This window comes from Rhamphochromis sp. 'chilingali' (assembly GCF_963969265.1).
Source record: "Rhamphochromis sp. 'chilingali' genome assembly, chromosome: 17".
NCBI lineage: Eukaryota > Metazoa > Chordata > Actinopteri > Cichliformes > Cichlidae > Rhamphochromis > Rhamphochromis sp. 'chilingali'.
In genome coordinates, this window is record NC_137944.1 from 23,990,107 (window position 1) to 24,014,339 (window position 24,233).

The 24,233-nt window shown below is 44.2% G+C and overlaps 1 protein-coding gene across 1 annotated transcript; it reads right to left on the reverse strand.

The window, feature by feature from the left end:
- Positions 1 to 194: 194 nt before the first annotated feature.
- On the reverse strand, positions 195 to 22,613 carry LOC308384331 (adhesion G protein-coupled receptor B1-like). The gene is made up of 32 exons (XM_080862833.1): positions 22,528 to 22,613; positions 18,324 to 19,219; positions 17,404 to 17,553; positions 17,210 to 17,308; positions 16,910 to 17,071; positions 16,336 to 16,500; positions 15,033 to 15,197; positions 14,731 to 14,895; positions 14,522 to 14,623; positions 14,298 to 14,404; positions 14,000 to 14,194; positions 13,842 to 13,910; positions 12,774 to 12,882; positions 12,104 to 12,247; positions 11,918 to 11,987; positions 11,612 to 11,714; positions 11,140 to 11,183; positions 9,192 to 9,318; positions 5,797 to 5,900; positions 5,560 to 5,662; positions 5,298 to 5,448; positions 5,105 to 5,174; positions 4,920 to 4,986; positions 4,726 to 4,811; positions 4,402 to 4,573; positions 4,172 to 4,267; positions 4,019 to 4,058; positions 3,230 to 3,846; positions 3,094 to 3,129; positions 2,885 to 2,989; positions 2,590 to 2,640; positions 195 to 2,354 (listed from the first exon to the last, which is right to left on the reverse strand). The coding sequence occupies exons 2-32, from the start codon at positions 19,024 to 19,026 to the stop codon at positions 2,157 to 2,159; spliced, it is 4,575 nt and encodes a 1,524-aa protein (XP_080718959.1). The 5' UTR covers positions 19,027 to 19,219; positions 22,528 to 22,613; the 3' UTR covers positions 195 to 2,156.
- Between the last annotated feature and the right edge of the window lie 1,620 nt (positions 22,614 to 24,233).

Here is a 24,233-nt window from a genome sequence, read left to right on the forward strand (position 1 = left end):
AGACTCTGTAGAAGTTGTTGCGAATGTGAATATTAAGAGGATAAAACTGTATTTTAACATCACACTGTTGTTACCCGTAAAAATGAAAAAAATAAATAAATAAAAACTAAATTAAAGGCCACATTCTTTCACGTATTGTAATATAAGATATTTTTTATTAGAAATAAGTCACATTCATTTTGTGCTGTGAAAACTGTACATTTACAGGAGGTAAAACAGAACATTAAAAACATCGTGACGAGAAAGTACAATCGGGTTTTCGATACAAGTAACTCGAGGTATGAATTGGGCTTTGGGTGGGGCAGAAAATTTTGACGGGGCAGGGGAATTGACTGGTAGTACATACTGTTGAGTTACCAACACTGTTACAGAAGACATGAGGTTCAATTACCCACCGCTACACAGCTGAGAGTAATAACAAACATCCTGGAACACAGTTATGTGATATTCATAGGCTATCATTCATTCTATATAATGCTCATTTTTTCTCAGTACTATCATCTACCTGTCACAGAGAGCTCCAAATATGGAGCCTTGTGCTAACAGATCTCTAGTGAATAAATTCTTTGAATTACTAATACAGATTTGTTATACAGTATTCTCATAAAGCATCTATATGCTCAGTAAATATGAGGAAGATGGTATAAAAATTTTGAAACATTAGTAAAAAAAAAATCTCGGCCTATTATATATAAATTATATTATCAGTCTTGCTTGAGCATCAAGCGCCCATCATATTGCACTATATCACACTGATGGCTGAAAACACAAATGTGTTGAAGTTTTGAGGACCTGACGCTGAACTTGGAAGTCATTTCAGAGCCAGGAACCTCCTGTTCTGTCCAAAAGTCCTGCAAGGCTGAGAAACAAAAGGGCGATGATGAAAGGCCTTTCTGAACCCTTGAATCCACATGTTCAACATGGAAGAGCCTGCATCTTGTGCTAGCTGTGAGGGGAGGGTGGTGTCCCCAGCCACCTCCTCACATCTCTATCCAGCATTTTCCAGAGTGCACTGCTCTTCCCGCTTGAGAGTCTGTGTTCTTTCTGGTGCTGGTGTTTTGGTATCGAAGCAGAATACTGGAGGAAACCAGCAAATGGTAACTAACCACCACCTCCATCACCACTCAGCATTGTTTGTCCCGATGCAGTCGATATGGGCTCCGAACACATTATGGGTGCATTGAATCCTTCTTTTCTTCTTTTTTTTTTGAATAATGTCATAGGTCACAGTACAGCAATAAATCTTGTGCCTGACACTTCATGAGGAAGGAATAAAAATCAAAATATGCTATTAACTCAATAATGAGAGAAACAATGCTAATCATAACACCAGCAATAATAATTGGAATTATAATAGCCATGGTGATAACAAGAGTGAGAAACTCTATCAGCGTGATTAAGCTCTCCAATAGAGGAGTGTGTTTTGTTCTCAGCACAGAGTCATTTTCAGCTCTGGAGTTGCAGTTCCAGATGTAAAGCAGTACAAACAAACACACAAGCTGAATAAATAAAAGAAAAAGATTAATAAAAACAATAAAGTAACCCACTTCACAAAAGCAAAATGTATGCGCCCATCAGAGTATTGGAGCATGAAACTGGTCCCATATGCTCTCTTTGCCTTGTCCTGTTTTTTGGAAGGTTTTTTTTTGGCTGGAAGAAAATCAGCCAGGAGTTCCGGCTGTTACTCCCAAGAAGCAGGGAGAACGCACCGTTTCAAAATGATTCACTTTTTCTCCAAAGTTGAGAAGGAAAAAGAAGCACAGACATGTCAACCACAGCTCTGAAACCCAGGCTGTGGCGCTCAAGAAACTCCCAGTGAAGCATTAATGGAACCACAGACAGTCCTGGTCCGTGGACTCCACTGATCACTCCACTACCCCTATGACCTTTACAGCACTCTAATAAGAGATGCTGATAAGTCCACTCTGAAGCTACAATTAACATCTCCTTCACCATCACTTCCACTCCACCATCCCTCCTTCTCTTCCTTCTTTCCTGCTCTGGCTGAGGGTTTGAAGACATTGATTCTGGGACCTACTTTCTCACTTCCTCTCTTTCTTGGCTTCCCCTACACTATCCATGCAGGATCCCATTCCCAAACCAAAAAAGGTGATCGAGGTGAAATTAGGCGGCTTCGCTAGCCCCCTTCCTCCCCCTCAGACCTCTGTCTGCAGGTCAATGATGTCCTGCCCCACCAGAGGGATGGTGGTGCTTGTTTTCTCCCACTCCACAGAGTGCAGCTCCAGAGGCGAGGCAGCTAAGGGCTCCAGGTCTTTGCGCACCCATGCAGGGGGTGATGCCGGTATTCCCCGGACTCCCTCCCATGGCCTCTCCAGAGGACCTTGCTGCTTGTCCTGTAGGAGGACAAAAGAGAGGTCACTTTAGTGTTGCTGTCACTCGTTAGCTCCGGGCAATTCCTGATCTAATTGAAATGAAATGGGCTTCATCAGAGGTGATTTTCTGATAATGAAAGTCATTTTTGTCATTTGGCGAAAATGACTCCTCTTTGAGGCATGTGGACACTATGATAGTGTGTCTTGACTATAGGTTGTAAATTTTGAGAGTGTGAGGTTGTATATAAACACTCACGCTGTGGTTCGTTTTGTCACTTCCTCCTGAAGACACACTCCATCTCACAGACTGTAAGAAGGAAGGAAGAAAATACATCCTTATTCAAATGACCTCAAGGCACTTACAACCATAGCACAATACACTATGTTGTACATTGTTTTAATTCCACAAAGGTCATTTTCACACCACGTAAATTTTTTTTTTTTTTTAGCAATAACATTGCCTCTGCATTTCCCATTTATCTGTGTTTTTCAATTCCTGAAACATAATGTGCATGGAGATGAGCTACAACAATGACATCATGATTTCTTACCTTGCTGTCAGAAGCAGGAGACTCTCTGTCTTTCTCAGCATGGTGCAGCTTCCTATTAAGGTCCTGGAACATGTTCTGGTGGCGTTTCTTGGTATGCATTATTTTCTAGAGTACATGTAAAAAAATGAAATTAGTATATTGTTGCATTGCATTTATTATACGAGTCATTTTCCTAATGTTTTCAGAGACAATATCCAAATGATATTTACCTCAAAGTCCAACTCAGCATAACGAGATTTCTGTCTCTGTGAGAAAACGAGCGAGAGGAAGAAGGTCAGTTTGGTTTTAGAAACTTATTAGAAAACTGCAAAAGGAGACTAAAGCAACTATTCCATCTTCTCTTACCTCTAAGGAGCTCATGGAAAGGGTGGAGATGGTCTCACTCTTGGACATCATTGAGTTCATGGACTCGAAGGTGTTCTCCAGGCTGCTGTGGGTGATGTGAGACTCACTGGACATGTTGTGGATGTTCTGGATGGGGGAGTCTCTCTCTGAATATGACACGCTGACTTGATCAGGGGGGATCGACTTCATTCCAAAGGCAGCCTGAGGCTCCGCAAAGGGCCCGCCGAGGTGCATGAGTCTGGCTTGCGGCAGCTGCTCCACGCTGATGTTGTACTTTGTTGTGTCATCTTTGGGCTTAGCCCTCAGGGTGGAGGTAGTGTTGGGCATGAGGACGTAACCGCTGCCATCAGAGACACCACCCTCTGCCTGAGCGAGATCGGCGTCCAGCTGCTTGAAGAGCTCTCCCTCGCAGACATACACAGGTTTTCCGCAGGATGGGTCGACTCCTCCTGCCAGGCGGCTTTTCTCTCTCTTCAGGGTAAGGGTGTGGCTGGAGTACTCAGGAACCGCCTGCATGTGACCTTTACTGGGGTTGGATGGCAGGGTGTGGTAGCTTGAGCCCATGGGAAGGGGCATCTGAGGAGGAGGCATCTTCTCTTCGGAGGAGCTCTTCATTCCTTTTAAGCAGAATTGCAAGAGCGAGAGTTAAAAATAATGGACGTCTAAGGAATTTGGTCCAATAAAAATGGTCTCTTTTTTTTGCAAGTGCAAGGCTCACTTATATTGAAATGCAAATGGAAAAATGGTTAAGGGTAAGAAAGGAAAAAGCTGATGTAAAAAGGGGCTCACCTTGTCTGCTTGAATCTCCATCCTTTTCACTATCAGACGGCTGATAAAAGAACAAAAACATTCTATCAGTGTTTAATGTATGCATATATTCATTTAAGGGTAAATTCAAGAGGCACTCAAGACATTAAAAAGGCAATAAGCCAAGAAATTTACCATATGCTGGGTGTGGCCATTGTGCAGGGAACTGCCAGAGTCTCCATTTCCATCATCCTTGCGGTCGACTACTCTGCACTTTACAGCCTCTTGAACCTAATGCATGGAAGGGGGGAAAATATTGAGAACATTGTCTATGTTCTATGTTAGGTAACCTGATCAAAAAACAACCAAATCAAACCAATTCCCTTTTATCTTTTTTACCTTGTCTTATTGATTTGTTTTCTTACCTCTCTGCGCAGAATGCAGTGCACCATGACAATGATGAACCCCTCCAGTGAGTCGAAGACGGCAAAGAGGATCTGAAAGAGGGCTGAGCGGCGGTCTGTGATGGCCAAGACGGCAGACATCCAGGTGAGGGCCAAGAGAGGCAGAACCACGCAGGAGCTCCACAGTGATGCCCTGCAGCAGGAGAGAACAGCAGATTAGTAACAACTTCAGTTGTTTGATTGTGCGGCGTGATATCAAAGCACATCATCAATGAACCTGTAATGGCACTGATAAGGACGATAAGCACAATACTCGAGTGTGTTGAGAAGATCAATAAGACCTACCCGGCTCTCTCTTTCAGTTTCACGTCGGTGATGCCGTCCTTGGATACCAGCTTGTTGAAGACCAGAATACCAATGAACATATTCACCTGTGTGCAGGAAAAAAATACATGGATGAAACAGTGTGATCATGGGTGATGCATTTACAAACAGCTATGTATTGTGATGGATTGGGATGTCAAAGTCAGAATACAAACCAGAACGACAGCTGCAGCAGGGCCTACAAATGCGTAGAGGAGTCCACCCTCAAGAGAGAGCCAGCAGCTAGAAATGAAAAGGAAGAATGTTAATTCTTTAGCTAAGACAAGAGTTTTCTCTCCCCTCAAAAAAAATTCTAGAGTAAAGAGAAGTGACAAAAACAGAAGGCTTAGAGTAGACTTACTAGTTGACAGTGCCGTATCCCTTAGCTTTTGTAAAACCCACAGACACAGCCACCACCAGTGCAGGAAGGCCTGCAAGACAGAAAAGGGGGAGAAAAGTTAGATCATCAAAGATAAAAAGCTATGGAGAAAACAAATGATGCAACACAGATTTAAAAAAAAAAAAGAGAGCGACACGAGCGTGAAGACGCTTACCCCAGCCTAAGCACAAGAAGCGCTTGCGGATGATGCGGTTGCGCAGACGACCAGTGACAGCCATATAGGACTGCCAAGCTTCGGTCAGCACCCAGCAGAAAGAAGAGAGGAAGAAGAAATGCAGAAATGCAGCGATGAGAGTGCACACCACCTGTGGGAGCCCGGAAGGAAGGGAGAGATAGAAAGATGAGAAATCTGTGTCAATCCCCTAAGCAGTAAATTTGAAAAAGAGAGGGTAGGATTGCTTAGAAAAGTGCCTTACCTTGTTGCGAGCCTGAGTTTGTCCAACAAGAATGAGGGCATTGGAGCATATAATGGAAAGGCAGAAGTTGATAAGGATAACGGAGCGCTCTGAGCGGATGTACCTAGAGTTTGGGAAAGGTGGAAGGAAAAAAGAGTGAGTTTGGCAATGCGCGGGCAGAAGGAAGGGAAAAACACAGAACACGGCATAAAATATTAGAGGCTAGCATGGCTGATCGTTGCTCGGAGGGATACTTACTTCCACACGGAGACGTAGATGATGATGAGGAGCAGCAGGGTGAGAGAGGAGACCCCACAGCCAACGATGAGAGTCACGGACGGGAGCAGTGCCTTGTCCATGATCTACAGAGAGGAGACAAGACCACGCATGCCTCTTAGAGCTGATTATGAACACACATGCACATTTATGCAGAGAAGAAACCAGCAATAAAAGCCACACACACAGACATACACACTCAGGATACTAAGCTTCTGGGTATGCGCTATCTGGAATAGCAGACAGCTCCCCACAGGCAAACAGTTGAATGGCACAATCAGGCCACGGCTGAGGCAAGGTGACATGTCAGAAAGATGGAGCAGCAAGCTAGACAAATGGTCAGGGTCACTGCATTTCTCCACTGAGCATTTGAGTCAGCAAATGAGGTGAAAATAATACACAGATATCTCTCTCCATTAGGCAAGAACGGGGTTGCTCAAATCCCAGGGCAGTTCAGGTAGGGTTGCTGTAATCAGTCATTAGTCTGAGCTGCTACAGCGACAGTCTAATCACTGACAGACATCCTGCGCTCGTCTTTTCTCTCCCCTGTTAGCTGTGCCTCCGAATTTTGGTTCATAATTGTGCCAACCAGCAGCTCCTCATCCATCCCTGGAGGGGTGAACAGGTGGACCATTATCACCTGTGCATTAATCTGCCACCACCTGCCCTTCTGATCTCTGACAGCAGCTTGGTGCCTGCCACTGCCAGCGGCGGTGACCATCCCATGTTTCAAACAGCCCTGTCACCGAACCTCTGGTGGGGGAAACAGAGGAGGGATTGTTTTTTGTCTTTCGTCCCTGCTGCTCAATCACCTAGAGGGCCAATAGGTCACCGCTGTGCACACAAATCTCATCTCCTTGAGACTTCAAAACACCCTTGCTGCTTGGCTAACGCACCTGCAAAGCCCCCACAAGATAATTGTGCAGTTTCGCACAATTTGTGTGCCCGGAATCTCTGTCTAACACCTACCCTCGTGGCTTTAATAAGGGTTTAAGTTAATCTAACACCTCTGATCAAGTTGTCATCACCACAGAGCGTGTGATTACTGGTAAAAAAAATCTCTCTTTGACAAATGCTGTGATTGTATTTTTAATAATGTGTTGACAGGGAAAAGACGGATAACAGCTGCAAAGGGAGAGTGAGAAAACTGTCCTGAAATGAAATGAATCTGCAGGTATCAAATTAGCCCTGATAGAGGAGAGGGAGATAGAGTCTGCTTTGGCCTTCATTTGATTTATGATGGTGATAAATTCTTGTATTGCAGGGCACATGAGAAGCACAGCTTCTAATACGTTTACCACTGTGCCCCCAAATTTAAATGGTACAATACAGAGCCTTGAGGGATTGTTCCTCTTCATCTCAGTATTTGCTCCACATAGGGTTTTTCCCCCCCTGATATTAAAGCACTACCATGAAGTCCAGCCTGTGGCAGCCAAAGACTAATTTAGTGTGGCAAATTTGTTTCAAAATCTATCCAGCTACATCAGAAGGGGCCCAAAACAGATGGCAGATAGAAGTGCATTGTATTTTTTCCCCAGACTTTACTAAATCAGGCAAAGAGAACAAAAGGGTTCATACAGTTTGTCCTGACCCCTTTCTTTCTCATTCTCTATATCTGGGTTGAATCTTTACCATGGGCCACTGACTAGAATTTAGAAAGCCAGCTTGACCTACATATGAGGCATGTCTTCTGCCTGCCCTTCACCAAATCGCATCAGCTACTTGTGAAGAAATCTAAATGTGGAACATCTTAGCTCGTGCACATTTTTAAGGTGTTCCTTACTAGCACTAAGTAGTGGTCGAGGGAATCGGCTGTTCAAGCTGTGGGCTGTTCCCACAGGACCATGGTGTTTCAAACACCTGCCTCAGAACTCGTGAAACGATACCATCGAATGAGAGCTAACATACTGCAGTGTCTGGCTGTTTTTCCGCTACTCTCTATTTCAGCCTTGTGCATTTCGCTTGTGTTGTTTATACAGTTTGCAGGAAGATGTTATTGAAAATGTCCACAGCGCACATCAAAGGATGGATTGGGGGGGGGGGGGGGGGGGGGGGGGGTGCATCACTGCATGACCAGACGTCTGTCTCTCATTGGTCGCCTCTCTGGCATTTCAGACTTGGTGTTGTGGCCATAGAAGAAGGAGGAGGAGGAGGGGAATGGATGTAATCGAGAATTCAGAGATATTGGCAGACGAAATGATTGGCGCAGCTGCATTTTTAGTGGTGCGGGGGAATGAGGGGAGGGCCGTGTGTGTGTGTGCGTTTGTGTGTGTGTAGCCTGTAACAAATATTGGAGGGACTATTTAGACTGGCAACAACAAAGCAAATCAAATCTAGGATGTAAACAACAGGTTGGGGAGGAAAAAATGACAATCCTCAGTGGGGATTGAGCAGCAGAAAAACACTGCATACCAAATTCACTGGTTGTTTGTCTTACTCCTGCCTGCACACTTAAGGAAATAAGAAAAATTTGCGTATTTAAACTATACATTTCCTCAGACTAATGGACATCTGTTGATTATTTATCAGATCGGAGATGGACAGACCATTTCCTCTGTCCTGAGGGGTATAGCAGAGAGGAGGAGGAGGAGGGGATGTGACTGTGTGTTCCCCCCTTCAGCATCTCAGTTATCAAAAATCACACAGGCCGAGTTTGCGCTGCAGAAGCCGTTACCAAGGCAACTGGAGAGGAAGATGCTCTAGAGGCAACACAGTCTAAAGGGGGAAAATTACACATTGTCTTTGCGCATGAAATAAAGCGATGCACAAGGGCACATTTTGGTAATCAGCGCATCGGGCATGCAAGCTGCACTAACTCCGTATAGTTTGGACAAACGTGCATTATTCATAACCATAATCGGACAATAAATGCAGTCCGACGGGCAGAAAATCATTTTATGGTGTTGAATTAATCATTCGCAGGCGATCTTTCTTCTAATACAAGCAGCTAGGCATTAACGTATTTCATACTACAGATAAAACATATATCTTTTCTATTTTTTTAATATAATTTATGTAGCTGCAGCAAACAAATCATCATCAAATTAACAAGCACGAGCAAAATAAAAATGTGCACGCCCGAAACGCAACTCGCAAGGTTTTGAATTCAAAATCTAAACGCAATCCGCGCACATCAACATGTTGCTCGGTTATCCCCCGCTAAATATACATAACCCAGAAAAAGCTGCATTTCTCCGATCAGCGGCACCTGTACGGAGACAAAGGAGCGCTGGCAGGCAGCGCAACAGCAAAGCGCTCGAAAAACAAGCACTGTACGTTCACACTGCACCGCATTCACGCGCACACTGCACTAAACACTTAACATGTACATCGGAGGGAATAAAGAAGCTTATTTTATGATCAGATGGATAACTTACCGAGTCGAAGTTGACGTGCGATAAAATGGCGAAGGTGGAGAGGCTGTCACACACGCATTTGGTTCTGAATGAATGAACGGGCACCGCTCTGCAGCTCCGAGCAGACCAAGACCCAAGCAGAGAGGAACTGCACAGAGAAGGAGAGGGAAGGCAACAACGGGTTAGGAGAGGAGAGATCAGAGAAATCTCTCGTGTGAATGTCTCTTGATGGATTACTATTATGGTTTTTGTTATATAAGTGGTGGGAAAATATGTATATATAAAACATATCTATGCATTCAAATACCGTTTATGTGAATAAATAATTTTTTCTATAACATACTACGACTGAACTGTTTTATTTTAGAACTTATTTGCAGGTTATTTTCTTTTTGATGGGTCCATCTGTGACATAATTAGTGATAAAAGACCTTCATAAAAGTCTTAATCTCCAACAGTTCTTGCTACATACTATCTTTCTTCAGCAGACATGAGATAAAAGGCAAACAGATGTCCAACTTATGGAGGATAAGAAGACAAAGGACAAGATGTTCCCTCTTTAGAAATAGAAGGACAGGAATATGGAGGCGATGTGAATTGTGATCCTTTCTCAATTTTGAGGAAACCTACACCTCAGCACCACATGTCAGATGCCAGAGAGCACAGGGGACTTTAAGGCAATGTCCAGCACCCTCAGGCTCTGACTGGGTGGTAAACAGAGAAGGGTATTATAGCCAGCAGGTCCAGTCTGGTATAGATTGCCATGGGAGGACAGCTGCAGGGTAAAACTATTATGACTGTCTACATCTAAGTAGGCTGGGCTGCACTTTTTAATGTGCACTCTGTTTGAGCTGTGATAGGCTAAAGGTTACATGTTGAATTGTGATGAAAGGCAGGTCTTAAAAAGCATGTGTGACCCCATTAATGTCACAGAAAAAGACCATGTCCTGCGATGAGAGCACTCTCAGACATATGCAGCTCTGTAAGCAAACAGCGACCCCCCCCCCCCCAACTCTGCCATCATCCCGAGCTCCATCTTCTGCCATTTCCACCGTCTCTATCCTGCCATTAATCACATCCGCTGTCAAAAAAGAATCTAATTTGACTACAGGCACATGCCTTCTCTCTGAAAGTATACGAGTTAATTACATTTTCTCAGACTCTGGTTATTATGTGAGGTGCAGGTGTATTTTCTTATCAGTCTTTCTGAAGTATACAAGTCTATCTATATGCAAATTGTCCACCTGTGTATTGCTCAAGAGTGGCATAGTGGGTCTGGAGGCTGACTGATCCAGGGCAAGTCATTCAAATGGATGTAAGCATCTTTAAAAAACTAAACTTCCAAATGCCACAGACATTAACCTCAGCGGTGGCGGATGAGCATAACTGAGAGGAAGGAGAGGGACAGTGTCCATCGTCTTTACGCTGACACTCTGCAGTTGACCTAAAGGTGCAGCAGTGAGCTCACTGTGATGCTAATAATGAGGTTAGAGGTGCCGCCTTTGTATTTCTCCCTCTTCGGGATGTGGTTAGTTTAAAGTGACGAAGGAGACTGTTAGATCAAAGTGAAGTGTCACTCAGTTGCAACCAGTGTGGCTCATTAGGGCTGTCATTTCTCGCATCTGTGTGCTTTGCAGTAAGTGTGTAAGACAGCTGATTGAGTCCTAAAGCTTCAGGCATGGGGCTCAAAAAAATGAACATGTTGTGGCATTCCTCTGTGTTGCTGTCAAAGTGATTGACATGAAAAATGGATGAGAAATTATTGCTCTCTCTGCGGTGAGAGTAAGATTAACAGTGGGTAGTGCCCGTGGAGTGGAGGGGGCTGAATAGCTATTGTAGGGACGTCAGCTCTACGTGAGGAGATAAACAGCAGCTAGCACCAGATCAGGTGACGAGACCATGCAGGACTTCATGTGAGTGATGGTTAGACGCACATATAAGAAGAAAAACAACTTTAGTCACCACTTACGTTTCGCTTTCGTCCCATGAGAGGCACGTCTCGTTTATGGTGCCCTGCAAGAAGAGGCAGATGGAGAAGAAAGTGTGAGGAATCGCTACAGAAAAGGGAAACGCGTGGGTTGGGACACCTTACTATAAATGTGTGAGATGCAACAGCTTGCTGCCAGCCACCTGCCCACATTTCTTACACTCTCTTGTAAAAGCATGCATGAAACTAAAAACAGCTCCTTATCAGCACAAGAGGCTAATCATTACGCATGATTTGTCATCATCATCATTCACCATCATCATCAGCAGCCGACCACTTGGCTGTGCTGTGATCTTCCATGAATTTCAACTGACACAAGTAAAGTAAAAGTCACAGTGTCACTGAAAATGTCAGTAAAATGTCAGGCCTTGTGCGCTGTAGTGAGCAAACAGCCAGAGGGGGGTGATATTTATTCGTGAGGCTCCATTAGTTTGGAGAACCATTAGGGACTCACATTATGAAGGTGGGGGAATTCGATCTCAACGGGGGATGACAGCAGAGTTGGGTTGGGCTTGACGATTACCGTCACCACCTTAGAATTGAGGAGGGTAGTGTTGCTGTGGAGAAAGAGGACATTTCAATGAGACATTACAGCAGAACGAACGCGGGTATGGTCTGATGTAAGGCTTAGCAGTAAAAATGACTCATAAATGCAAGAAAATACAGGAGGATAAAGTCAAAGGGGCGCCATCTAGTGGCTACAAAATGTATTTCATGGAAGGCCAGTTTCATACACATAAAAGCAGAGAGATTGTATTACCTATGGAAGGACAGAATGGATGCAAGGTTTCTGTAGAGGACCATGCCAGTCACAATCGCATCGCTGCCATCTAGAAAAAAACAAGCAAAAAAAATAAATCATGTTCACAAGGCTGCATGTTGGCTGATCTCCCCCATAAAATAAATTATGTAAAAATGATATCGATACACGTTTGTTAATTCTCACCTGACTGCTCAACGGACAGAGCATCACGGGACACTGTGACCTTCTCCTCAGAGGTCCTGACCCAGTCAGACGTGTCTCTCCAGCCCTTCAAAGTGAAGGTGAAGTTGGAGCTTGTAGCCGGAGAGCGCTTGTGAATGCTCAGCACTGAGAGGAACAGAAATTTAGACATTATGGCTTTTTGTTAGTAAACAGCACTCAGAGGTCATCTATTTCAACTCTGTTTATTTTATACTGCAACAGCTGAAAAACTGTCTGAATGAACTGATGCAAACTGCGCCAAGGACACTGCAGTTTCGTGTGTAGTGCTAGCTGACCATAGTAGTCACTTCCCACTAAATTCTGTGAGAATGTCACCTTCACTGAGCCAAAACAGCCATGCAAATTGCAGAAAGTGATTCAGCGTGTGACGTTTGTATTTCACGCTGTAGTGCTAATTGAAAGTTTGATAAGTTTGTGCAAAAGGCACCACACGCATGTTATGCTAAAAATACTGCCGCAGCATTTTGGAGGTGGCATAGCTGATGAAGATGACAGCCTGCTGCCGTTTGTATGTTCAGATACACAGCGGCGAGATTAAGATTGATGGACTCTCCGGGTGGAGAAAGGACAAATCACTCTGAGCAGACATGAGAGGGATAGAGAGAGGCTGGCAGAGGAAATTGGGGCTCACCTAAATTCTCAGTGGTTTCATAAATTTCCTGAAAGCCACTCATTTGCATCCCAATCATGCTCACAAACTCTTCAACGAGGCGGAGGAATTCCTTAATAGTGGCACCCATCTGGTTAAGAAAAAGACAAAAGAGAGAAGGATAGGAGTCAATAACAGGTGAATTCAGTTGATTGAGTTTGATTGTATAAAAAGCGTGCAAATGGATTTAATTGTGTAGAAAGGCAAAGTCGCAGTTCCTTAATTACATGTTCATATCTAGTTTTCCTGTCCCTCTGACTGTTAGGGTTGTGATTATTCTTTCAGAGTGCTCTGCAGTGGACTGAAAAAGGAGGAGAAAAAATGTTTCTTGCTGCTATGCAACCTCGGAACTTCCTTAAGGCCATAAATGGGCAGGCTGTTGATTCATACTGAGGTTTTTTCGTCCACTCTCTCCTGCTCAGTGGAAGGGAGGGCTGCCCGACTTGCGTGTTTCTGACGCACAACTGCAGCGATGTGGGCGCAAGGTGTGTGCTTGCATGAGATGTACAGCTTGTGTCTCCCTACAACAGCCATCAGTATGTAGGATGGGATGGAGGCTCACAGATTGCCGAGTGGGAGTAGTGATTTTCCCTGATTCAGTTTCTCTCTCTCCCTTGCTGTCACCTTGACGTGCTTTTCTCTGTGTCGCAATGGCCTTAGTAATCCACCCTCCTGTTTTTCAGTTTGTACACAAACACGTGTTTGCAAGATGCGGTGGGAGTTTTCTTCTTTTTGAACTTTTCTATCTAAAAAGTCTTGTCTCTCTTTGGGAACTCAATTAGTAGGAGTTGTTTCATCACTCGCTTTAGCAGGAACACTGACAGAGCATCATGGAAGTGGGAGGGGGGAATATGTTCTTCCCGGTCTGTTGTAAGAACAACTTAAGAACATATTTAAACAAATTGAGAAATTCTAGATGTTAGAGCCATAATTCTAATTATTTTCTTGTACATAATCCCATCTGGAGAATGTCATGAAAATAGACTCTTTTTCTCCAGCTTGCTCGCATCTACTGTGAATCACTTGTGTATGAACCCCCTTATCACCTACCAGCTGTGCTTCATCCCATTTGTCACGATGTTCCTCCTTCAGTAAGTTGCTGATGGTTTGGACGTAGTTCTGCAGATCATTAAATAGAGGCAGAGGTGTAAGAAGGTGCCAACACCGGTGCTTTTTGAATTCCTTGCTAACAAATCTTAAGGCCTCACCTCTATATCGGAGTTGCTCAGTCTCAGCCTAGTTTCTTTGTAGAGTTCGGTGGTGTTCTTCAAGATCTCCATGATGGCCAAGATGTCGCCGCTGTAACTTGCCCCTTTATCAGAGGAGGTTCTCAGGCGTGAGATCACCTCAGCGACCCCATCCACGCTTCGCCCCATCTGTGCTTTGGCGTTGTAGTCCCTCGACTACAACAGAGAGTCAAGAGGTTAGTCTGAGCCTTTGCGCTCCCAAAAAACAGATGAGGCATTTAGGATTTTAATTAACTGGGGCATGTTTTTCAGGGCTTACCAGCATCTGAATGTTTTCATAGTTCTTGGAGACACACTTGATGTAAGTTGGGTTCTCCCAGGAGGCGAGGCCAATAGCATCAAGAGTGCAGCGGCGCAGAATCAGACCTGTTGTAAAGAGAAAGCAAAATCTTGTTTTTGGCATAGTGGGGGGTTATATAGTTTAAGCACCTAAGGGGCGGAAATAAAAACTACAAATCACATCAAACATCAGTGTTACTCTACCTGAGGCATTAGCAGGGCAGCCAGTGGCAGCCAGGTCTCCAGCGGGGGTGTGCTTCCACACGACATCTCCAGTGATTTGCTCGGGGCAGATCTCATGGGGTTCTGACAGGTAAATGAATCAAGTGAGATAAGACAGGAAATCTATTTTCTTTGTATTTGGGCTGCGCTGTACTGAGACTATGTTTATTTATTGTATCAAGACCACTAACCAGGGCATCTCTTGTCATTGCAGCGCTTATGCTCTCTAGAATCACCAGGGCAAGGTTCTCCTCCAAAGAAAGGCCCTTCACAGACCCTCTGCCTCTGCTGGTTGCCTCCACCACAAGTCTTGCTGCAGCTGCCCCATGAGCTCCATTCATGCCAGCGTCCATCAACTACACACAAAATATTTTACAGCATTAACTCTGTACTGTGAAATGCCTGATTCATTTCTTTTTTTTCTTTAAGTGAATTAGATATATAGATATAAACATATATAAATATATATATGTGTATATATACATATATTTACCAGGGCACTCTTTCAGGAAGCAGTCGGCTGTCTCTTTAAAGCTGCCGTGGCACTCTGAACCCCCGTAAGATGGCCCGTTGCACTCCCTGGTTCTCTGCATGGTGCCATTGGAGCAGGTGGTAGAGCATGGAGTCCAGGCAGACCACTCATTCCAGAATCCGTCCACTAGAGGGAGGCAGAAGAGCACGTTCGCCGGAAAGTTATAACTTTGTGAAGACGTGACAGGCCCTCAGGCCAGAGGCATCATAGCACAGTCACCAGTACATTAACATTTCACATGAACTACTTTTTTGAGTTTAAACGAAACAGAAAGTTGGAGCTCAGTAATCTGCCCTTCAAGCATGACTGCATGTACCTTTCACCCTCTAAGATCCACTCTCCTTAAATAGAACACACACAATTACACTGACCACGGAAGCCATCTTTCTTGTAATGTATTTTTAAATAAATTACTCAGAAATGCAACTAAGATTGAAGATTGACTGACAACGGAAACCAATTTTCACATCCTATTTTTATATTTAAGAGCATAATAACCCTGAAAAAAAAAAAGAAGAAAGAATCAAAATTGTTATTAAATGCTGTCCTGAAATGATAAAATAGATGTAATATTCCTCGTGGTCTTTAGAAAATTTGGTCAAAATAAAGAATTAAATTACAGCAAATAGGCAGCTAAGGATGACTTAATTTCCTAAACATTTCAGTTTCAAATTGAATTTATAATCCTCTCAGTAAATGACTTTGCCAACTCTCTGTTTCAAACACTAGCAGTGATTTAGCTGTAGACGACAGAGACATCTGCTGATAGTAAAATGCAACTGCAATGAGATTTTATTCTGATTTAAAAAATAGAAGGAAAAACACAGACTAAACCAACTGTGAACAAAGTAGGGAAAAACTAACAAACTGCTGCTGTGACTTCAAAATGAGTTAAATCTTTTCAGTACATGTGTAGGTGGCTGAATGACCGTGAGCATATTATGAGTCACTGGCAGTTGTTATAAAGCTACTGACTAATGCCCACAGAGGATTTTATTCTGATGCGTCAGATGTAATATCAACCTGCCACTGCAGTCGCTGTTTGTGATGGTGGTGATGCCAATAAGTGGCTTAATTAGCTCCCGTCTATGAATCACTTCGCCAAGGGGGGTTAAATAGCATATCCAGGGTCAGTTGTCATAGATTTTTAAGGACGGTAGTAAAAGAACATGAGTCCAGTAGAACTTATTTGATGAGGATTACGTATGTCTTTTTTATACTTACACTTAAATAAGCACTTACAGTCTAAAGGTTCATGACTCACCTGGGCAAACAGCAATGTTGCAGAACTTGGTTTGCTTTGATGGGCCACGGCAAGGCTCTCCGCCATTCTGGGGCTGCTTGCATGTGCGGGTACGATCACGATAGCCGCGGCCACAAGTGGATGAGCACAGGCTCCAGGGGGTCCACTCATCCCAAGCACCATCCACTGCACAAAGGTAACACAAGGGGGTATTTTGATGAAGGATATTATAGAACACAGGATGAAAATGTAAGCTTTAATGTCCTGGAACATTTTATAAACTCTCCACTAGGTGGGGCAGTCAGCTAGGTGGAAGATAGTGAAGTTTCCTTGATGATGACAGTCAGCCCTTTTTTTCAGGCTCCAAATCTCAGTTTGTGAGAGCTCAGAGATGTTTTTATAACTTGTCTGCATCTCGTCATCTACTTTACTTTTGTGATTGATGTTGCATAAAGGAACCTAATTAAGAGATAATGGCTTCTACTTGTATTATACACTTCAAAGACGTCAGGTGTCTCTCCAATTTTCTACAGCTCTCTCTGTTTTTTTTCTTTTCTCCTTCTGCAACATTAAAGAGGATCAACCAGGGACTCACCAGGGCAGACAACTGTGTTATTACATGGCCGGTTCTCGCGCAGGGGTCCGGTGCACTGGGTGGTGAATGAGGAAGTAGCACAGACACGGCTTCGGCCCTGCCAGCCCTCCCCGCAGGTAACTGAGCATGCACTCCAGGGGGTCCACTCATCTGTAGTAGCATCTATGAACATGATATAATAGAGGGTCATCACAGCCCCTTAACACTCAGAAATGTTAGGATGATAATTAGATGCCCTGAGTAACACCTTTGGCTTGGATCACAGTGTGCAAAAGTGTTAACAAGTGCTTGCTATCTCACCTGTTTGAGTGGCAACAACTCCATGGTTAGAATCATCAGCATTGTCCCTTCTCAACCCAATTATGGCCCGCAGACCCTGGCTCTTGTTGCGCTCCTTGCCTGAAAGAGTTTGAAAATTACGCCATTACACTACTTAATCTGCATCATCTGCACCATCGTTCTCAGTTGCATGACTAAATTAGAGCTGGGCTTACCAATGCATGCCTGAGAGTTGCAAGCCCGCCCTTCCTCCACTGTTCCCTCGCACGCGGTATCATCAGGCTGGCAGGCTCGGCTGCGCACCTGGACTCCGCCACCGCATTCCTGACTGCATACGGACCAGCGGCCCCAACCAGACCAGCCCTCTGCAGGAAGAGATAAGAGGGAGAGAGATATTGAGCAAAAGTTGGAAACTTAAACTGTTGTAATGTAGCTGATTTTCAATCACATTTCCAATAAAAGAACAGGAAGTGAGTAATATATGTTTTATGTAAAGACAATGAGCAAGGACGATTCTTTATAAGCAATACAAGTTCAATTTGAAATGATGAATGTTTGCTTTTAACCACATGGTGTGAACCACAGCAGAGCAGTGTGTGTGTGTTAGCCTGACTGGTGCGTTGCTATGACAACCTCAAGTGCGGCACTTCGATTTCTGGTGCCAGCTGGCTGCGAGTTCTTTGTGTTCTTCTCTGCCCCGGGCTAACAGACAAACATGCCCTCTATCTCCCCCTAAGACTAAGCCTCCTTGTCAAGCATCTAGATAAAATGAAGAGCTGACTGTGTGTGCAGTTCAGGAGGTCCTGCCACTTAGGTGTGAACATGCACTGGCGAATTTCTCTAACACCTTTGATTTACCCCTCATTACTCTGCGATGGTTAAGTACACAACCTCTGCCTATGGCCCCGCTCTGCAGACGAGGATCATTACCTTAGCTCCTCTTCAGACACACACGCTAACAGACGAGTTGTAGAAAGCATGCAGAGCTGTGGGGTCTTGCACAACATTATCTAACCACCCCAACAACAGTCTGACCTATTTGATTATTGCTAAGCAAATAATAAGCAAGCCAGAACATACTTGGGGAAAAAAGGGGGATTGAGCACAAATCAAAACACTCAAGTTACAAACTTACTGATAATCTCAGCATCACGTCCATTGTCTTTGGGAATGGGAAGGCATTTCTCAACATAGACACCGCCTCTGTAGCAGCTTCCTGGCTTCCTCTTTGGGACCTCCCAGCACTGGCAGGGGGTGTTCATGATGCCACAGGGGTAATCATGGGTGCTACTGGACAGGCACTTCTCCAGCCACTGGCACAGCATCTGGCAGGCAGGCATACTTGGGTTCCTCTTCCCCACGACCAGAAACTCAGCCTTGAACTCACTGACATCATTCTCACCGTTCACAATCTGCAGGCCGTTTCGTGGAGCAACCTTGCGCATCTGCAGGAACTGCTTGCTTGACTCCAGATAGGTGACAGTGGTTGTACCATCGCACAGCCTAACAACCTCATCGAAGCTCTCCATGCCCAGGTAGGTACGGGAGGTCTCAATGAAGGAGTCGAACTGGAAGGTCCGGATCTGGCGGGGCACGCAGGACTCGGTGGGCTTGGTGATTTTCATGTAGACGGTGTAACGGCGAGGATCAGGATTCTGCAGGGTCCAGGAGCATGGTGTGGAGTGCAGGGTGGTCGTGGAAGTGAAAACACCAAAGAAGCGGCTCTGTTCCAGGGTAGCACAGGTGGGAGAGGCAGGTCCAGAAGGAGTGCAGGAGGTCAAACCGAAGAAGAGCAGGACGAGGGCCACACAGGGGCCGGTAAGAGCTGACCACGCCATTGGGTCGGCTTAGATAGAAGATATTGTTGATATAGCTGTGATTTCTGGTTTAACCAGGTCGTTTCTTTGACTTCTTTGTTGCAAGTTACTGCACTCAGATCTCTTACTTATCTTCACAACCCCTCTCAAGAATTGTTGGATGCTTAAGTTTTAGCAATTCAGACAATGTGCCATGTCTGTATCAAAGAGGAAGCTGCAGAAAAACAGAGAAATGAAGAAGAGGAAAAAAATTGTCAGTATGCACTAACATCTAACTAATCAAAACAAAACACCACATATTAGTATGCATGAGAGGCGCTTTCTTCAAATACAATGCATTTCTTCCACTTCCATGATATGCATTTTAATTGGCCCTATTGTCAGACTAATATTTATGCATCAGGAATCTGCCTTTGATATGTATCACAGCGTTTCGGGGTATGTTCAGTGATCTAAAATGCCCTGTTCTTTGGGACATAATTACTCAGGCAGTGCAATTACAGTCCTTCGCAGCAAGCTGGTATCTCCAAGCTTTTGCTCTTTCCTCCCACACACTGAACTGTACTGCGAATCGTGTGCGTCAGTCTGACGTTCATACAAGCATTGCCACTGGCAACCACAGACGCCTATTAGTTCCATCATTTGTGCAATGCGCCCCTGCTATTGAATGCTAAACAAGTGAAATGGTTAGTCTGTGTGTGACTTCATATCCTGCTATGGCATTTCTAAAATTGCTTTTGCATTACATACCATTGCAGTGAGTGAAATGATCTATGCAGCTATGGTGACTAATGCTTGTCTTCTGTGCATAATTAGGGAAAAAGCATGCATTTTAGGCGAGGTGCATGCACATATCATACCTGTGAATCACTGAAACCCACTCTAGTGAACCATTTAATTCTGCTCTGCTGAAAAGCTATATGCATGCACATTAGACATCTGCTGCATTCTTTACTTTTCTTTATTTTGTCTTACTAATCCTGCAGGCATACTTTGTACAGAACTTGCTTTATCTTGTAGAGACTCCAACCTTTGCCACTATATGACTAATCCTGCCTGGAGAAGCAGTGCACAGTCACTACAAAGTCTGTGTAGTCGACTGGACTCACAGAAGAAATGGCCAAGATGCTCCCTGAGCTCAGACGGGAGGACAAAACACTGTTGCTCAGCAACACCTTTTAGGGTTATTCTTTTTCATGTTCAGCTATACTTGACTGATTGTTGTCAGTGCAGCTCACTGAAGCTATCATCCACTGCGACATTTAATACATAAGCTGTGATCAGGAATTGTAAGATATGTGTATGCAGGATACTAAACATGTTATTTCAGTAAAAGCCTGTATTGGCTACATGTTGCCATAGGGTTAATCATAAAGGTGGGGCAGCGACACAGCCACACAATTGATGCCTATAGTGGCAGTCACTTTGAGAGGCACCTGCACTTTTCAGGCAGAGAACTCATAATTACTTTCCTCACATCTCGTTTCACCTCTCTCCATCCATCCCTGCCTCTCGCTAACCCTCCCTCTCCTCTTTTTGAGCAGCGCAGCAAAGACCTCTGCTTTGTGTAGGTGGGTGTCTCCCACCCGCCTCCCAACAACCGGAAGCTCCATGAATGGGCATCGGATGAGACACAGAGTGAAAAGAAAGGTCCAGCTGTCTTTGAAAAAGTCTGTGTTGCTCTCTTTCAACACCCCCCCCTCCCTGCTCACCCTCCCCATCCACCCCACACCCAGTCTTTCTGCCCCTTTCGTCTTGCTTTTTCCATTTGCTGTCGTCAACAAAATTTTTGCATAGCGGGCAGCCTAAAAAGCAGGCAGATTGTCGTTATGGAGACGGGGTTATTTTTTGCAGATCAGTGTGAAACACATAAAAAGTGCAAAATAACAATCCGCAGCATGCTGTCTGCTTTTGCTGGCATACACAGTTCCTCTATGGCACATACAGCAAGCTTTGCATTACTCGTGTCAGGTGCAAAGAAACAATTATACTTATTAATGCAAAAAGCAAAAAAGCATCCATTTGATGAAATGTTACATTTGCACAGGCTGTTAAGAAACACCTGCAGATGTTTAAGACATCTGCATGAGTCTTGGCCAGGTCTCTCTTGTAAAAGAGAGTTTTGATCTTAATGAGACTTTTACCTGAATAAATAAAGAACTATATTACTGTGTAAATCAGAAAGTTATGATAATTTCCATGGGTTGTAGTAAGCACTGAGTTCTGATTTGGTTAAGATGTGATAAAGAGGATAGTGTTGAAATTAGTCAGAATACTATCTCCCAGAAGAGATATTTAATATTAAAATCCATTAAGACAAACCAATTACTTTTAATCTGATGTAACACTTTGAAATCAGATACGTTTAGTTATCTAGATTTGTATCAACTGAAATGTGAAACTTAAGCTTTTCTGTCTGAATGCTGTTTGAGATGGAATCTGTCTCCTTCTTCACTGGTAGATTTGTGTGTATGTATGTTTGAGTGCAGTAGAGGAAGGATAACAAACAGATAATCAGTATTTCTCGACCTCTGTCTTTTCTTTGCAAGCTGCTCTCTTTTGCTGAACCGAACTCAAGAAAAGCAATTTCTGAAGCCATTACTGATTGTGCTTCATCCACAAATTGCTCGCTTTTTTGTTTGCTGCACCCATTGCAAGTAGTTGCACACGTGTGCAGGAAACTAGACCACTGGAGATGGCTTTGCTACAGTAAAAATATCAAACAGCGAAACTCAACCGATTGCTCACATGGACTCTAGGCACCTGGAGGCACAGTTTGCAGAGTGCATGTGTGTTAAATAAACTCAGTCTGTAGGCTTTTTTCAGGGATGCAGACATTTCTTTTTGCTGTGCAAAGTCTCTGTCTTAGTTATCGTTGAAATCCTGCTACATGGAGTAGTCAGACGATGTAAGCTGTTGAGGGCATCACTTAAAAAGCATCTGCAATAGTTAAATGTTCTGCTTTATACAGTTCAAAAGATTCTAACATCTTTCACAGCCACACCCAAATCTTCCATGTAGTCTAAAAGATACAGCTATACCAGAAACTTCTGTCAAACAACCTGTTGCCAAAATCAGAGCGGCATGACATGGTACTATCGCTACCCTTCCAGGATTGTTGAGCTAGAACTTTCTAACAGTTCAGAGCAGCTGTGCGGATCAGCTGTAGGGGCTGTTAAAGGAACAAACATGGGTTACACACAAGAGCTGAATAACTACAAAGAACAACAACAGAACGATTCGGCAGAAACGCTTTGCACGAACAGAGCAGATCAGATCACTGACAGGCGAGAGTTTCAGCACCACAGACAGCGACTTACAAGTGACAACAAACTCCGCTGCCGGAGGACAACACTCATACACAATCACTTTGTAACTTTCAGTGTTCAGTGTCTTAACAGCATGTTAAGTTATGAAACACAGAAAAAACAAGCCCGCACTCACATAAGGCACGTTTAAGAGATGAAGCAACGAAAGAACGAAAAAAAAAAAAAAAAAAACCCACTTGTGCTCTTTTCTTACCTTGAAAACGTTTTCTTTGAAGTCTGGTCAGTGGCTCTCTAACCGATCGCCCAGGTATCTGGAATCTGGACACGGATAGCAGCTGCTGAGGATATCTCAAAGTCTGACCCGACTCAAAGTCTTGAGATCTGCGCTCTGGCCAAAACTTTCGCAGTGTTTGACGCCGCGAAAAGGATGCGCCAGGTCCAGCCCGACCCAGGAGGGTCGATCCCAAGTTTCAGTGCAGTCCAATCTCACAAGCAAAGAAATATAAAGCGACTCTAACCAAACTCCAAAGAGTTTACTACCAACTTTGTTTAGTTGCTATATCCAGAGAAACTGGTGTATAGCGGAGTGACAAATTGGTTGTATCGGAGCTCCAGCAGACAGTCCGCAGAACCAAACGCCGTGGTCTCGCTTGTCTTTTCGCTCTAAGCTCCAGGATAAATGTTGGTACTTCTACTCCCGGCTTCGGAGTCTTCTTGCTTGTGGTCTTTGCACTGCAAGTGGGTCCAGTCTGAGTGTAGCTTGTGGCCTGCTCTTGGTTGTATATATCCAACCCCGCCCCCCCTGCTTCAAGTTGGAGTTTGTGCGTGGATGGAGTACTGAAGTGAATGAGACAGCACCAAGACGGGGGGAGTGTGCGGGGGAGACGTGTTTGTGTGCGTGCGCGCGTGCGTGCCAAAGTGTGAGAGTGACTATGTCAGCGCACGGAGGAGGGAGGGAGCCTGAAGAGAGGGGAGGGATTTGTGCAGGGAGACAGAGATAAACGATTATGAACACCAAACTACGCAGATATCAACGCAGAGCCAAAGGTACCGGAAAGAGGATCAACGAAATAGGTGTGCAGCCACGGGGACGACATAAAGAGATGAATTGTCCTCACATAAACACGAACGCAACACAAGACTTTGTGTGCGCGAACGCTGGACATTGAAAGATACGTTTTTGAAAAACGTGGCTTTACAATAATAAATATTATATTAATTATATTATGACATTTAATATCATATAGCGAACATGATTATGTTTTTTAATGTCAGACACATTTGATTTGTGGCGGAAACTCATCGAGGGACGATCCCCTACTTTAGATAAGGGAAAAGTAAAAGTTGTTAAACGGTCATGTGGGGGTATTTTGCAAGCTCACACGTGCATCGAACATGATGTATGCAAACGGCGGTATCTCCTCGACCAATTAAAAGTCGAGGTGTGGTGCAGACGGTGTGGTAATGCAGGAGGAAATACGGGCGCGCACATTCTTTCCGTCTGTCTGTCTCGCTAAAACACACACACACACACACACACACACACACACACACACACACACACACACACACACACACACACAGGACTAGGCGCCCCCCCCCTCGCATCCCTCCCTCTCTCTCTCACTCTCGCTCTCTCTGGGGATGTGGGTGGATCTGGGTAGTTCTCGAAGTGTGAAAGGGATAACCTAATGTGGGTGTCTGCCTGTTGGTGTAATGTTGGCTTGATTCCTCTCCTAGCAGAACTACATGACAGAAAAAAAGAGATCGGAATAAATAAATGACTGCCCAAACAGCATGATTCAGGAAGTGTAAAGCAGAGGAGCTACAACAACTGATCATCAGTCATTGTCCTTTTTTGTATTTTTTAAATTCTGTCCCGCAGTTTCATCGCGGTTAGTGGGAGGGAGGAGTCATGCTGAGTTGTGTTGTGATGGCATGGGAATCTTCTTTAAGTGC

Coding starts and splice junctions, on each gene's coding strand:
- LOC308384331 (XM_080862833.1), bottom strand. CDS start 19,026: ATGGCGTGGTCAGCTCTTACCGGCCCCTGTGTGGCCCTCGTCCTGCTC. Junction 11,715..11,917: donor TCCATTCTGTCCTTCCATAG/GTAATACAATCT, acceptor CTTTCTCCACAG/CAACACTACCCTCCTCAATT. Junction 4,268..4,401: donor ACTGCATTCTGCGCAGAGAG/GTAAGAAAACAA, acceptor TCCATGCATTAG/GTTCAAGAGGCTGTAAAGTG.